The sequence below is a fragment of the Empidonax traillii genome, unplaced genomic scaffold, assembly GCF_003031625.1.
Source record: "Empidonax traillii isolate 1590-97213 ecotype Southwest subspecies unplaced genomic scaffold, ASM303162v1 scaffold946:size445097, whole genome shotgun sequence".
Classification (NCBI taxonomy): Eukaryota; Metazoa; Chordata; class Aves; order Passeriformes; family Tyrannidae; genus Empidonax; species Empidonax traillii.
Window position 1 is genome coordinate 67,926 of NW_020956139.1, and position 16,624 is coordinate 84,549.

At 40.9% G+C, this 16,624-nt stretch overlaps 1 protein-coding gene across 2 annotated transcripts in view; it reads left to right on the forward strand.

The window, feature by feature from the left end:
• Nucleotides 1–15,611: 15,611 nt before the first annotated feature.
• PHIP (pleckstrin homology domain interacting protein) overlaps nt 15,612–16,624 on the forward strand; it is a 105,370-nt gene continuing 104,357 nt past the window's right edge. The window contains exons 1-4 of one of the 2 annotated variants that reach the window (XM_027903239.1): nt 15,612–15,892; nt 16,002–16,060; nt 16,242–16,271; nt 16,429–16,488. In XM_027903239.1, the coding sequence (XP_027759040.1) occupies nt 15,847–15,892; nt 16,002–16,060; nt 16,242–16,271; nt 16,429–16,488 (195 nt within the window). In that variant the 5' untranslated portion in view covers nt 15,612–15,846. The remainder of the gene's footprint in view (nt 15,893–16,001; nt 16,061–16,241; nt 16,272–16,428; nt 16,489–16,624) is intronic. The other variant, XM_027903238.1, reaches the window with a different exon arrangement.

A 16,624-nucleotide genomic window follows, 5' to 3' on the forward strand; every position in this document is an offset into this window, starting at 1 on the left:
CCTAGTGTTCTATTTATTCTTTGGGAAGAAATCTCTTGTTGCCTTTTCTAATTAAAACTGAAAAGAAGCCAAGCATATCTACACTTAAAAATTGAAGCTTGATTACCAAAACCCTCCATGCTAACTGGAATAGGAGTTAAGACCTGCATTGAGATAAATGTCACATGCATTTTTTTGATAGGCTTGCTACACCCACAGAAGTGGAGGCTGTTCTATGCAGCATAAACTCAGTTTGGGAAGAAAATTTAAAGTAATTCTCTGCTTTTGGTGATTGAAGGCAGAGGGTTGTAACAAAAACTGTAACCAATGAGAAGTCGTTAATGTTACTCAGAGATGTGTATTTGGTAGTCCTACACAGTACTTCAGATTTGCTTTCTGAGGGACCCTGTTGAAAGTCTGTCAGTTTAGAAACTGCACTCATGGGAAGTTGAACTGTGTGAACTTTTTCACAGAATCATCAAAGTGCTGTTTCTAAGCATTTGTTCAATTTATGGGGGTTTTGTTGCTCTGTGTGTGTGTATACTCTGATTGTTTAGTTTGGATCACCCAGAGACCAGTTGCCTTAACCTGACCAGACAGTTGGAGTTCTTGAACTGGGCATGAGCATCAGAAAACACAGTTCTCTGAACTTATTTTAGGAGAGCTCCTTTTACTAAATGCCTAAAAGGTGAGAAAAGTTGGGTGCTTAAACTAATGGCACAATATCCTGACCTAATAATTCTGGGTCAAAATTATTCTGTTGTTTCAACCAGATTAGGAGATTCAGCTCAATGCCAGAATTTCCTTTGAAGCATTAAACAACAGAAGATCTACTTGGGTGAGGTGTAGTAAAACACACATCCTGCTGATTCACTTGATATTTCTGGCTTTTCAGAAGTGCTTTGTAAATGTGCTGCTTTCCTGTATTTTTTCTCTACGTGTCAATTTCTCAGAGAAACCGTCAAAGTATTGTATGAAGTTCTAGAACATATCTCTAAAATGAAAATGGTCACACATTCAGATGTACGTAGTGAGAGTCTTCATGGGCAGCTGGTGATCCACAGAGTGCCTTCAGGAAGTATGTAAGTAGTTTAGTTGTGAAGTGGCACTTGAAAGTGCCAGGTGCTGCAACTTTGCCAGAAAGAAACTTGCATCATCAGTATTCATAATGACTGGCTGCTCCACACTTGAACACAAGGTTTGGAGGGATCCTTGAAAGTCATATTTGTCCCTTGTGGGATGTAACAGGTGGGTAATTCAAGGTACATTTAAAAAAAAAAGGGGGGGGGGGGAAGGATAGACCAGGTTTTTTAAGTTAAAAGAAGGCAAGTACATCAGAAACAAGACTTTACGAATGATTAAAAAAAAAAATACTCTTGAGTAGTTATAGGTTCCCCTTTCCTTAGCTTAATATAATTTCTCTTGGTTGTCACTTTCTGCTGCTTCCCTACCATTGACTGACCTTTGGCTAATTGCATATGTCAGCCCAAGGTTACGCCTGGTAGTTTGTCTCTTCAAAAGGCAAAGGCAGATTTTTCTGAACAGAGAACTGCAGATGAGATGCAAGTGTTTAACTGGAATGCTAATGGAAAATTAACCCTTGTGCTAAACAGCAGTGAAAATTAAGTTGTTTTGATACATTTTGCTCAACTCTTGAAAATTTGAGAGTTATTTGGTCGCCAAAAATAAAAATAGGGAAAAGGACTAGCAAGACAATAAAGATCCGTTTGAATAAATAACAAGTAAGTTAAATTTCTAGTGGAATAAGAAAAGTTTTTGTTTGTTTGGGTTGGTTTTGGAGTTGTTTTTGTATGCTCATAGGATTTATTTTTTTTCTTAATGTAGCTTTAGAAGGGAAAAATAAGATCACTTAAATGTTCAAGGGAGTACATATTTTAAAGTCAAAACAATCCTACAACCTAAGGTATACATCACAACACCAAGCCTCAACAACCACAATGTTGATTAAATTTCTACTGAAATTATTCAAAATTTATATTACCCTGAAGAGACTATGAACTGACAAACAAGTGGCTGTTCTGTATTCCATAAAGGTAAGGTGGCATCAGATGAGAAAGAGGAAAATAATCTGAAATGGGAGCCTATGTGTCTTCTAAATTAATTGCTTTTGACCTGGCTGCCTTACTGGACTCGTACTTTCACTTTTATCATTGTATCTGGCATAGTGCAGGGCCAATGACTATTATCAGATTTAAAGCAATAATTTAGCCCACTATGTCTGTTTCTATTAAATAAGGCAGTAGACTTCTAAATGTAGATCAAAGCACAAAAAGATACAGGAGGCTGTCTGTAAACAAGTTTGGTATAGCAAGAACTCTATCATCCTCCTGGCTTAAGCTTTGTTATATCTGTAGATAAATGTGAAGAACAGTTTCACTGCTGGTAAATTGCTGCACACATAATGGTCAGGAGATGCACTAGAATGTTCGGTGCCATTATTTTTGGTAAAGGCAAGAATTTTTCAGTGCTGTTCTCTGTAATAAACATACTTTTTACTTTATTTGGAAACTGAACTTGCCATAAAGCTGTTATTTGGCTAGCTATAGCCAAATTGGCTTGCCAAATTGCCAGCAACTGCCTTCTGTAATGTCCAATTCTACATTTATAACAGACCAGAATGAAATAGTTAATAGTTTTCCTATAAAAAAAATGGACAATATGAGAAGTAAACTGTTCTGATACATTACTCCCTTCGCAGTGAGCCACAGTATTAGCAATAAAGTAGTTCATATGTAACAGGCCGAGGCTACCAGGTGTTTGACTAGTGCAGCAAAATAAGCACCTTCAAAATGGCTATAAGTGAGTTCTGTTAAAAAAATAACACTGCATTTCAAATTTGTCTATTGATACAAATTAGTCCCTCCCCCCAAATATGAGTGGAAAATCATATTTGCGTACTTGCTAAGATAAGGATAAAGCTGGTAATTTAAATTCATGCTCAAAAAATAAACTTGAGTGTGTGAGGCCATTGTGCTTAATTTTAGTGCTGCATTTATGTTACAGTAGTATAACTCGTAGAAATTGTTTTATCACTGCTTTGATTCTCATTCAGAAATAAATTTCAGACTTTGAGCCCGTAAAAACTGAATTTATATTGAACAATTTCAGGTTCTGAGCTATCTGATATGAATCTTCAAATAATGAACAATTTAATGGATAGCAATATAATTTAAAATGACAATGCAGTAACTGGAAAGAGTGATCTTGTCAAAGTCTTCAGTCTATTTCTAAAATGAATATAAAATGTTACTGTAGTTCCTTGCAAAATAAAGGTTGTGGAACAAAAACTTTTGCCCCATCCTGAGATAAAGCTTGAAGGGCATTTGAAGCTTTCTTTAAAAGAATTATTAAAAAAAAAAAAAAAAAAAAAAAAAAGATCTAATTTCTAAAAACCAAACCAAAACCCTCCTAGTTTCTGCTGTTATATATGGATGTATACATCAGACATGTTCTGTAAGAAGTTGGTAGATGTGAACTCTTAACATGAGGAGGTTCATAACCATTGGAGATGAAGCACGTCGTGTATGTATGTCAGATGCATCTAGAACAATTGAGAATAAGAGAGGAGCAGCAGTACTGGAGAATTTTTGTGATTCTATTCGTAGTCATTTTATAGATGACTGCATGTTATTCCCAAGAGGGAGGAGTGTTGCTACTGCAGCAGCTGTGGGCTGTCCCACAATGAGGTTGGATGAAAGTTTCTTCGTGGCTGAGCGCAGGAGTGATGTGTGAATACTCTGCAGTGATTGCACAGCAATGATGGCCTGTGGAAGACAGTCCGGAGGGAGTGGCGGGGCAGAGCTGAGCATGGCAGGAGGAGTAGTGGTCTGATCCTGTAATCTGGGTGGATGGGTGTGGATAAAGAGATCTTGCTCAACACAGGAGAAATATTTTTCTAGGAATACGTGCAAGAGAGAAACAGAAAAATTCTTTGCGTGTGTAAGCAAGCCTTGAATGTCACTAGATTTATTTTTTTCCCCTTAGGTCTTCTGTCAACAATCCAGTTACTGAAGGTACACTGTTCTTTTTTTGTTCCCTCTGGGATACATTTCTGGTAAATCTTGTAATTTTAGGGGGGGGGGGTGTTTACTTCCTTGAGGGCATTTTTGCACTTAAGTATCATTTGTGTATCGGTGCCAAATCTCCACCTGCAGGATAACTACTGGTTGTGTTGATGACCTTCTGGAGTCTTTCAGGAAGTTTTGCCTGCTTCACCCCCAAGGGAACTATTTAAGTTAAGGTTTAAATATAAGGTAACCCTAAGCAGTCTGTCTGGCATCAAGAGAAGTCTGCTATGTACCTCAATGGCAATAGATACCAGCCTTTGAGACTTGTTTATTGAGTGGCCATGCACAAGATGAGGGTTGCTTGGCCTCAGTCGGCAGAGGGGAGGTGTGGGCCTTGAATTCACAAGGTGTGTGCAGTGGTAGTTCATCAAAAGGAACAATGTGACTGCTGCAGATTACTCCGATATGTAGTAGCACGGAAAGGGCACACTTCCAGGCAGTTGCATAAGGATAGATTTGGTTGTGACATTTTTGGCAGCTGGTTGTCTTAACATGACTATGGTGAATCAGAAAGCTGGCAATATTTATTCAAAGATAGTGGATATGCATAGTGTTAATAGGAATTAATTACAAAAGATGGTTAGTGTTCTGCTAGTACACATGCTGTTAGGACTATGGGAAGTTTATGAAACTGGTTTTAAATACTGAGTTGCAAGTGCCAGTTAGAGTTGAATATGGTTGTGAAGGTATCCCAAAACCCAGCAGAAAATTAAATTCCAAGTAGATGTCACCCTCAGTGATGAAACTGCGAAGGGGATCACTGCCACACAAGTTTTAACCAACTGACATTAGGGCACTTGTCTTTCGCTCTGTTGAGCTGCTGTCCATTCACACTGGCATGATCACAGGGATGTTTTCACTTTTTTTTTAAAATGCTGTGTCCTTTATGTGAAAACAAAGATAATGCTCCTCATATTCCATCATACTTCAGTATTAGCATTGGATCCACCCTTTTGTGGTGGAGTGGTGTTAAGATCTGTAGATGCTACAGCACATGAAGTAATATGTAGAAAGCAGCTATCAGCACAGATATTGCATTCTTAAAAGATTCAATGACCAGTTCATGACTAATAACAATAGCCTGGTTTTATATCAAGCATATAAGATATTGTCCCCTTTATTTATGAAGCAATCAGACAATGCATTTGGTATCATATATCTCTTAAAAACAGCACATCTGGCATGTTTAGCAGATACCTTTTATGTTATTGTTGGGCCATGAATAGAAGACTCAGGTATATATTACCTTTTTGAAAACTAGGTGTTCCACCTTAACCCCCCCCGGCCATACTTTCACCAAATAAGAAGACAGTGGCAGGAAGGTTTATGCCCAAATGCTGTTTAAGGATTCTTTTCAGTGCTTTCCATGCAGTAGTATTCCTGCTTCCAGTAAGGTCTGAAGCCTTTGACAAATTATAGGGCTGGGCAATCGCCAACTGTATGAAATTTAACAAAGACAAGTGCTGGATTCTGCAGCACAGTACCTGTGATGGGGCATCCCCAGATGAATGTACAGACTGGGGAATGAGATGCTGGAAAGCAGTGGTACAGAAAGGGACCTGGGGGTCCTGGTCGATGGCAAGTGGAATCTGAGTCAGCAGTGCCCTGGAAGCTAGAAGGGCCAACCATGTCCTGGGAGGTATCAGGCAAAGAGCATTGCCAGCTGGTCGAGGGAGGTGATTGTCCTGCTCTACTCTGCACTGGGGCAGCCTGTCTTTGAGCACTGTGTGCAGTTTACGCACCACAGTATAGGAAACCTGTATTAACCTGTTACAGAGTGTTCAAAGGAGGGCTATGAAGGTAGTGAAGATTCTAGAGGGGAAGCCCTACAAGGTGACACTGAGATCACTTGGTTCGTTCAGCCTGGAGGAGACTGAGAGGAGGAGACCTCATTGCAGCCTACCAAATTCCTCATGAGGGGAAGAGGAAAGGCAGGCACTGATCTCTCCTCTATGGTGACCAGTGACAGGACCTGAGGGAATGGACAAAAGTTGTGTCAGGGGAGGTTTTGGTTGGATATTAGAAAGAGGTTCTTCATCCGCAGGGTGGCTGGGCACTGGAAAAGGCTCCCCAGGGAAGTGGCCACAGCACCAAGCCTGACAGAGTTCAAGAAGCATTTGGACAGTGCTCTCAGGGACATGGTGTGATTCATGGGGGGCCCCGTGTAGGGCCAGGAGTTGGACTTCGATGATCCCTGTGGGTCCTTTCCAACTCAAGGTAGTCTATGATCCTATGACATGGTATCTCCTTTGTGACATCCCTCAAGCACTTTAAAACAGATTTGTCGGGAGCAACTGCAACCAGCTCTTGATTACTGCAGACTGTAGGTACTTCCCAGTTCAGAACACTGTAACAATGTTAGAGATATACTGTGAACCTCCCTGGCAGCTGGTAATTTGTTTACCTCCCTTTAATGTTACATTGCTTTCTTTTAACTTCTCCTCAGCCTGAGACTTTATTTTCTGGGGTTTTTTTTCCCTTCAACTCTCCTTCAGTGATCTTTAGTGTGGCCCTGAGTAGCTTTTATTATAATTTTAAGCATTTCAGCATTTTCTCATTATTTGCTGGACAGAATGAAGACACAAATAATTTGGAGGCTGAGCAAAAGTGAACTGAGCTGTCTTTGGGTTTGTTGCAAGCTAGCTAGGATTTACCTATGCCTCTAGAACTTCCTAATTGTGGGATGTGGTCCATACTTTACACGGTATACCTTACTAAAAAGACGTTTTCAGAAGTAAAGCACAATCACAGAGATTTTGTTTGTCGCAAAGGCTGTATCACTGCTAGCAAAACAAAAGGTGCCAGGGCAGAGAGACTCGAAGCCTGCAGCTTATACTGTTAAATTGTTGTCAGCAGAGTCCCTACACCAGATCCAGGCCAAGCAGCGTTCTCCCAAGTGACCCTTGGCACAACTAACAATGCAGATGCAGCTGTCCTGTTTTGGTGGTTGAGAGAGTTCAATAACATGGATATGGCCATTGGCACGAGCAAATGGCCAGAAATGGAGTGGGCAGTGGTGCTCTTCAGATTACCAGTAAAATTCAAAACTGAGGAATACAGCAGCAAGAATGCCTTACCTTCAGCGTACTGGAGTTCGAAATTTTGTTGTCTGCAAATAAGCCATGACCTGCCCTCTTACAGAGTCCTGTGCTATTAGAAACATCCAACAGTTAATGAACTGAGAGACACGCACACTGCTCTCCTGGTGGGAGGACAAAAATGTAAGGATGCTGGCTGCTGAAAAATTTCAGATAAAACATCAGGGTTGGGAGTATATAGGAACAACATATTTCAGAGGTACATTTAATGAGATGAAATCTGGGATAAACCGAGAGTGGCATGTTAAAATTGTCAGCAGCTGCTATGCAGGATCTGAGGAAAGCACTTTCAAACATATATACAAAAAAACTGATACATGGACTAAATAAACATAGCTTTATTATAGCCAGAATAACCAACTCTAAAATTAGAACTATGTTAAAAATGAATACCTGTGTATTTCTTCAACTGCTCAATCTAGTCTTCATAAGGCGTGTTTCTTTATATCAGTTGATTGACTTTTAGCATTATTTGGTGCTTGATTTCTAAAGGCCTGCCAAGAGGCAATTAGTAGTAGTCAAACTTGATGCTGAAAGAGTAAGTTCAGTTCCTTTTTTATTCAATCTTGAAAGTTTAATCTTGAATAAAATTCACATGTGCAGAAACTAGCAGTGTGCTAATGCTCCAGAGCTTGTTGCAAGAACACCCATCAGTGATGAGGTGAGAATGTATATGACAGTCTAACTAAAAAATAATCTTTACATTATTTTACCATTCAAAATGTAGATACTTAATTCTTCAACAGTAAAAGTTTCTGAGTGTCTAAAAGACTTCTCAGCATGCCCAATGCTGCCTGTTCCAGCTAGCTCATGATCTGCAAATCTTCTGCTTGTCTTGCTTTTGCCCTCTATTCATGGATCATTTTCAGAGCATGCTTACAAAACTAGGTCCTAACCAAAGTGGGGTTGTGCAGTTTTAATCTACTTTTGTGTGCAGGATGATCCAACTTCAGTTTTATTTCTTTCGGGGAAGAGAAATCAGTATTTTTTACCTCAGAAGAGACTGAGCTAGCCACCTGGGTAAATATCCTTGAAGGAGGATTCTTCTTAGGCTCTTTTAACAAGCTGCTCCACTCTAAATGAGAAAACTACTCATTAGTTGATCTAGAATGATCGCAATCTTTTAATCTCGTGGTAGGCCCTCACCCGGGAAAAGAGAGTCATATGGGCAGTCTCCATCTTATATTACTATTAGTTTAAAAGCAAGGAAGCAAGCAAAAAACATAACCAGCATCATGTATATACAAGGATCATTTGTGGCCTACTCACACTTCTTGTCTCTGGTACTATAAAACCTGTAAAATCAAGAGATTGTTTCAATTCTCGGCAGTTATATTACACAATTTGTATCTCAATTAGTACACTATGCCTAACTGGCACACCTAAAAAACCTTTCTACAGTTTACTGGGCCAACTGAAAAATATAAAATAATCCTTTCAAGGCACCAAGTAGATGCTATAGAGGAATACAAAATATTGAGAAATCTGGATCAGCAGACCAGTATTTTCTCAGAAGACTGAACAATAAATGGAGATCGGAATCTCAATGATGTGTATTTCATGGATGACTGACAAATCACATATGCTATACAAAGTAGGCACTGTCAGCCAAATGGCTCAATGCTAACAGCACTGAATCTTTACTGTAAGTGCAAATATTGGTACTACTTGCACTACATCGTCGCTATTTTAGGGAAAGCAAATATTTCAACTGCATAAAAATAAAAATATAGCTTAAACTAAATCAAACAACACTAGAAGGAAACACTCTGGAAAAAATAAGGATTGCCTTAAAGCCTGCAACATAGCAAGGCTGCATTGGATCAGATTAATGGTCTTTTACAATTATGCATGTGTACTGTCACTGGCTGTTCTTACCTATAGAAGTATCAGTTCCTCTGAAGACTGCTAAAATCCTTGCTATTGAGATTTCTGAGGCAAAAGTAAAGCCAGGATGGCTATATTTTATTAAATGGAAAAACATAGTTTTTAATTTGAAATCTTTCAAGTGTTTCAGTTCCAGAACTATGCTCTAGAGTTTACAGAAGATCCTGCTTTATCTTCTCTGAAATAGAGAAATTTTGTATGCCCTAATTAGGCATTACACTCCATACACTGTGTTCCTTTTGCTTGGTCTTGAATCCTCTTCCCAGAGCATTTTTTCTTGATCCTAGCTATTTTGCTCATGAACTCTAATTTCCTTCTGAACTCTAATTTTTTGGAGATAAATTGAAAGACTTAATGTAGTATTACAACAGATGATATGTTATTGTTTTGTTTCATTGGCTTCATATTAGAGTTCTTGAAAAAAAATTACCATGTATTCTCAATGTTGAATACATAATAAAAAGGATGGTCTTTTAAAAAGATTTACTACTGTCTATCAAATAGAGCTTCCCCCCCGCCTCCCTTTTTCCTTATATTGTTTTAGAAGCCTAAAAAGAGCATGTTTTACTTATATTATTTCTTTAATAGATTATTTTGAATGTAATGTAATGAAATTTTACCTACCTGGTCATCTCTTTGGGCAGAACTCTCTGATATTTCTTATGGTCTCCTCTACTTTTATCTACATTGCACATCAGCAAGCTTATCACACTGTATCTCTGATAACAGTATGGCAGAATCTCACAAGTTTTTACATAGATGTAAAATCTTTAGTAGTCTACTGTATTAACTTCGGGGAAAATTCCAAGTCTATACCAAAGCTACAGATAGCCAGCACCATTTTGAAAAATCAGGCAAATAACCCCTCATCTGTATTTTATCAGATTTTATCATCCAGTTACTACTGTAACTGGAGAAAATCAAATCCGACCCCCTAATCGGAAATGGCCCTCAAACTTGGTTAAACAGAAATCTAAGTTTTCATTTAGAGAAATGGAAAGATAAACAGTCACTGAAGGACATTATTAAATTGTGTCTTAATAAACTTTAAAATTTACAATATAAATAAAATTTGTCACTTAAGACTTAAAATAAGACTTTTAGACTCAGAATGCTAATACAAAACTAGTGAAACAAATGAATGATACACCATATTTTAAGAATCTTCTGCTCAACAAAAATTGCCTTAGCATATTGGAATACCTTACTACACAGTGTAGTAATAGCATACCTTTTCAAAATTTTTGTAGAAGTAGCAATCTAAGGAAATAATTGTCAACATATAAGGCAACATAGCTCCTGTTTTCATTATGAAATAGCTGTCCTCTAGAATATACCATGTATATTAATTTTTTTGAAAGCTTCACTTGAGAAACACCCCACATAATCCTTAGAATACTCAGAAAACTTTGGAGACGTCAAATAGACATGAAAATGAACATGGCAAATATCCAGGATTCTCTGTGAAGAAAAGCCCAACAGCAAACAATTAAGTACAGCAGTTTAATAATTTTCTCAATATCCTCTGGTTAATTAGGAAATGTATTCAGCTTAGAAAGTTTTACTGTCAAACTGATCCAGGAAACTTAATTGAAAGTCGTTTACAAAATACAGGAGCACAAATAGAATTGCTTTAAAACAAAAAAACCCCAAACAAAATCCCCACCATAAACCAGTAGAATTTCTCTATTCAGTAGGAACTATGTAGGCCTTATTCTTAGTTTCTCTTTGTAAGGAAAGTTTTTTGTACTCAAAGCTATAACAGTGAAACTGAAAGAATGTCACAGCTGGTGCAATTCATATTTATTTGGGTAACAACATACTAAAGACATTTTTAGGGTCACTGGATGAACTTCAACCAGGCTCATTTACTGCTCAAAATACAAATGACATATAGAGCTACTTTCAGAAGCTTGATAGTAGATTTGCAGTTTATTATTCATTTTTACACAAAATTTTGGCTTCATTAGTGACTTGATTTTACTCTACGCTTCTAGCTGCAAAGGAGGAGAACACCTAGAAAATGTTTGTCAGAGCTTAATCTGTTTGTGTGCTTTTGTAAAATGTTAATTTGTCTGTGCCGATGGTGGTTTGGGTAGTACAAATGCCTAATTCTATGCTACTCATCAACATCAGGCAAAAGCAAGAGTAACAACAAACATTTTCAGAAGAAGTGGAGTGGGAAGACATCCACATTCTGTGGTAACAAAGGTAAAAAATAGAAGCATGAAGTTCACTATTTAACACACAGCAGCTAAGCACTCTGTAAGGAACTTTGCAGTAGAAAGTTCAGGTAGGTTACCGATGCCAGGTGCAGAAAGGATGGATTCTTGGCATGAAGCATGAACAAGTGAGTATTTAAATGAATTTTTATATGAAGATACTTAGTTAAAATGTAAGTTATTGTTTGAAACTGCAGAAGGAATTCACTCCTAGTACTACAGTATTTTGTCACGTTTGATTCTTTCTGCATGAAGTTAATATACACAATAATAATAAAAAGAAGTTGGCTGGCCTCATAAGCACCATCACTCACTTCTTGCCCTTGTAAGGTTAATGGCTGGTTTCAAGAGTAAGAATCAACAGTCAAGCAAGGCAAGCAGCTGGTGGTGATAATTCTCATTTGAGGTGGAAAAAACTCACCAAAAAAAACCCCTGACCAGCTACCCAACCAATCATCCAAAACCGAGGAAAGCTTAGTCACTGCCTTATGTTGCTCTCAACCACCCCCTGCCAATATCATGCTTCAAATATTTAGCTACATTGTTCAGCTTGACAATTTACAAACCCTAAATACTTTTCTTTGTCTCTAAAGAAAAGGAGAAAAGCAAATTTCACAAGAAACAGAAAGGCTTCTCATGTCAAGAACTGCCATCACTACGTTTTAAGTAGTGCACTTTTTGGGCGCAAGCTATAATACCGTACCGATATAAAAATGGTTGGGTAAAATATATCAATAAAAGCAAAAATAAACAAATCTGAAAACTAGCAACATGAAGAAAAACCAAGAAGAAACCAATGACACTCCATTCTTATCTGTCAAAAGTAACCAGTAATTCAAGAGAACTCTAATATACCTGTACTTGGATACACAGAAGGCTTATAGCACTTTTTTGGGGAGAAGAGAAGAAAAAAAGAAAAAGCCAATTCAATGAGGGGGGAAAAAACACCCCAAAACAACCCTTGGGATCAGTCCATAATAATAAAACTGATGTGTAAAATTTACAATAACAGCAAAATCTATTAAACTTTATTTTTGCTTTTTTGTAAAATTAATTTTGTGAAGATGTGTGAATATTCAAATTTGAAAGTCACAAAATAAAATGATACAACATTTGCAAAGAGTATGTAAAGCTATCCAATGTTAAAACATCAAAATTACTAGATTAAAATAATCTGAGATTTTCTTTTTAACTCTAACAATCATTATAGATGAGAAAGGAAAATAATTCCACTATTACTTTTTCCTTTTTATTTTTTTAATGCAGACCTTTCAGAGTAGAAATCTGTCTTAAAAACATTTAATCTCACTTACGAAACAGGACTGATGTATTTTATTTAAGAGTAATGTAGGGTGACAATATCGTATGAAGGGGATTATTTGGAAGCCAAACAATAAAGATAGTAAAAATTCCGAAATTGTATTTTTTTTCACTGGCGTACATGTCAAAAAAAAAAAAATCTTCAGTTTAACTGCAACAGGAAAAAAGACTTTAAAAATAACTCTGAAAAATGAATGGAATAATTGTTACTGCTGTAGGAATTTTTAAGATTCATTCTAACATGCCTCACCAAACAATAACGATTCTCCATTTTCTTTTGTGGCCTGTACAATTCTCATATTATGCCACAAATAAACACCACCCCCCCCATCAGATTTCATCTGTAAAAAGAAATGGAATGTACGTTTGTAAAAGCTGTTTATTAAATATTATTTGTAGTACTGCAGGGCTCAGGCTCAAGTCAGGGACTAGGATTCCATTTTGCTTGGTGCTCTACAAAAGTTAAATAAAAGACACAATCCTAATTTTATTGTCAAAACACCAAGAACTTTTGGATTCTGTGGGCTGTATTTTAAACCGCATTAGGAAAAGTTACGAGTTGCCAGAAGAACAAGGAAGGTCAGTATATCCAGGACAGTTTTCCTCTACTTTCAGACTCCTTAACTGTTAAAATTTCTCTATTCCTTGGTTTACAGTTTTAGTAATGTCACACATAAGTATTCTTTCTTTTGTGTAAACATCAAGGGAAATTAAAATGTTAATCACATTATTCATTTAGCCCTTCATTGTGAGAACCACGTATGAGAGATATCGCAATACATATTTTACATCGCTAAGAAAAGACTCAAGTCACTTTATTTTAAAAATCTTTATTAGACGTTAAGTATGATTTCATTGCCACTTCAATTATTTAAAGTGTGGATTTAAAACGAGGCTGAAACACAGAGTGGTTATTGTTAGAAAAACTGGAGAAAAGGGAGATACATGTAAATTTTTAAATATAAAGTGATCATAGCTACAGATACAGTGATCAAATCTAGTATGCACAGTTTGGCTTTTTAAAAAAATAAATATCAATCCTACAAAATTTATTTACCCTAATGATAACAAACCACATGCTAGATTAGGATTTTAATCATTTTTAGGACACGTAATAATTGTATGCCAAAAATGCACAGCATCTAGGCATCTGCTATATACACCTAATTTTTATAATAAGACCTAATGGAAATACGTGACATTTTAGCCTCCTTTCTCTACCCTTTCACGGTTCTGTTTGTTCAATAAAGCAGAAGGGTGGTTGCAGTAAAGCTTTCTCACCCGGCCAAGCACAAAGCTCAAGCTCGTACACAGAGATCACAGGCCTTGGAAACATAGGTATTAAAATGCTCAACTCAGCTTCCCCTCAGTTGTACAGAAACGTAGTTTAAATTTCATTTTGTTGAAAGTTAGATAGTTGAGAATTTCAGGGTCTTTATGCACACAAAAAGTATTCCTTTGTCTAGTTTCTATAATTTCCAATATACTTTTGTCTTTGCTTCACAAGTTATATTAGGAAACAACTACGACTAAAAGAATAGTAAAAAATGACAGCTTTCCCTTTTTAACATTGATCCCTGCTAATTTCTTATTGACCACAAACACATTTGTTCTTACTAGGCCCCAACACGACCTGAAAAAGCACAGGCACACTGCAAACCATAAAGACCAGCAATTATGCTCCTTTAAATTCAATCCTCATCAGATATAGATTTTTTTAAAGCTAATTATCAGCGGACATCCGCTTTGTTTTTATTTTCTTTTTGACTGTAATCAGCAAATAAACAGTTACAGCACAAATCAGAACGTTTATTCGGTATCCTCAAGCTACCAAACATTAAATAAATAAATGATTTAACTGCTAACCAGGCCCCGTACAATGTTGCAGCCTTTCAGGAACCTTCGGTAGGTTATTGATCCGCTAGTGAATTACCTCCAGCTCAGCCATAGGTTGCAGGCATCACCATCCCTTGCTCATCCTCGCCGTGACAACACTCCTCTTCTTGCCCATCGCTCCTGGAAAGCAGAAGATTCGTCAGTCCCGCTTCTCTGTTCTGGTTGGCGGCAAGAGCAATGAATAAAATCGTTATCAGCTGTTGGGGTTTGTTTGGTTGTTTGTTTTGTTTTGTTTTTAAAGGGAAGTTCTCAAACCGAGCACTCTGCAAGCTCTTCACCCCCCAGGCGGAGCCGCCTGGGCAGCTCTGACGAACAACGGAGAAAAGCGCCTTTCTGGCTCTTTGGGGCCGGACGGACTTTCCCCCCTCGCTGCAAACCCGCGGCAGGAACGCAGATCGGGTGTTGCAGGAATAAGAACCAACACCTCGGAATAAGAACCAACAACGCGTGACTCTGTGGAACTTACGCGCAGATGCCACAGCCCCCGGCTGCGCCTCGAGGTCCCCAGCGGGCTCCGAGGGACCGCGCTGGGCTCCGGGGGAGCCGCGGCCAGCGCAGCACGGGTGGGAGGGCCGGGCCTCCCCAGCGGGGCCGCGCTCCCCGGGGGCATTTTGGCTTCGCTCGCTTCCCATTCCTGCGACGCTGGAACTCGGGAACTTCCAGCGCCGCCGCGGCCGCCGCGAGCCGCCGCTTCCCCCCCCGCCGCAACCCCGCCTCCTGCCCGTGCGTCGTATCCCTCCGCGCGCCGGCACCGCGCACAGAAAGCGCCTTTCAGCCGCCCGCCCGCCGCCACCGCCTTCCCGCCCACCCCGCCGACATCTTCTGCCACAGCCCGCCCGCCTTCCCGATAATAAACGCGTACCGCTCGCCCCTTCTCCCCTCCAGCGCCGGGCAGCGCCGGGGGCCGGCGGGGCAGCGGGGCGGGAGCGGGGGCAGGAGAGCGAGGCTCCCCCCTTCCCTGCCCGCCTGGCCGTCCCCTCCGGGCAGCGCCGGGGACTGAGGGGGGCGCGGGGGAAAGGGCGGCGCGCGGGGCCGAGGGGGCTGAGGAGGGGGCGCGCAGGAGGAGGAGGGGACTCTTTCTCCGGGCGGAGGGATCGCGCTCGCTCGCGCTGGCTGGCGGCGGCGGCGTTGGCGTTGGCGGCGGGCGGCTGCGAGTTGTTGTTTCCTCCTCCTCCTCCTGCTGCTGCTGCTTCCCGTGGGTTGAATGGTGGAGCCGAGACTCTCCCCGGTGAACGAGCAGTGACAGCGACCAGGCGGGTGCCTTTCGCTGGGACCCGACGCTGCCGCGGGAGCGCGGCCCGAGCACCCCCCCTTTCCCCCCTTCCCCCCCCTCCCCTCCCCGGTTTTTGCCTCGCCATGTCCGGGGACGGCGGCAGCCGGCACACGGCGGAGCTGCGAGCGGGTGAGTGGTGGCCAGGGGAGCCGGAGAGGGTCGGCGGTCAGGGGGGAGAAAGGGGAGCCCGCGGGGAAGGGGCGAGCGCCAGCCCTGACGGCCTCTTCTCTCCCTGCAGAGCTCTACTTCCTCATCGCTCGCTTTTTGGAGGACGGACCCTGCCAGCAAGCGGCTCAGGTAGGGGATGGATGGATGGAGGGATGGATGGAGGGATGGATGGATGGCGCCGCCGGGCCTGGCGGGGAGGGGGCGGCCGGGAAGGGCGGCTCATCGGGCGGCGCGCTCGTCGCCTCGTCCTCCTCCTTTTTTCTGTCTTTTTAAAACGTTTTCTCACACCCCGCTTTTGTTGTTACTGCAGGTCCTGATCCGAGAAGTGGCGGAGAAAGAGGTAAGAGCGGCGCCGCGCACCCGGCGCTCGCCCCGCCTGCGGCCTCCCTCCCCCTTCCCTCGCTCTCCCGCTTCCCCCGCCCCATCCCGGGCGCAGCCGGGGGGCTCCTCGGGGGAGGGGGAGTCGCTCACGGGGCGCCCTCTCTTCTCTCCCTCAGCTGCTGCCCAAGCGCACGGACTGGACGGGCAAGGAGCATCCCCGGAGCTACGAGAACCTGGTAAGAGGAACGGGCGCTGGTGAGAGGAGAGAGCGCTGCGACGGGCAAAGTTGTTTTTTCCCCCTCCCTCACTCTCCCTGAGCAGCCCGGCAAAAAAATTGAATTTCCCGCAAAAAAAAAAAAAAAAAAAAAAAAA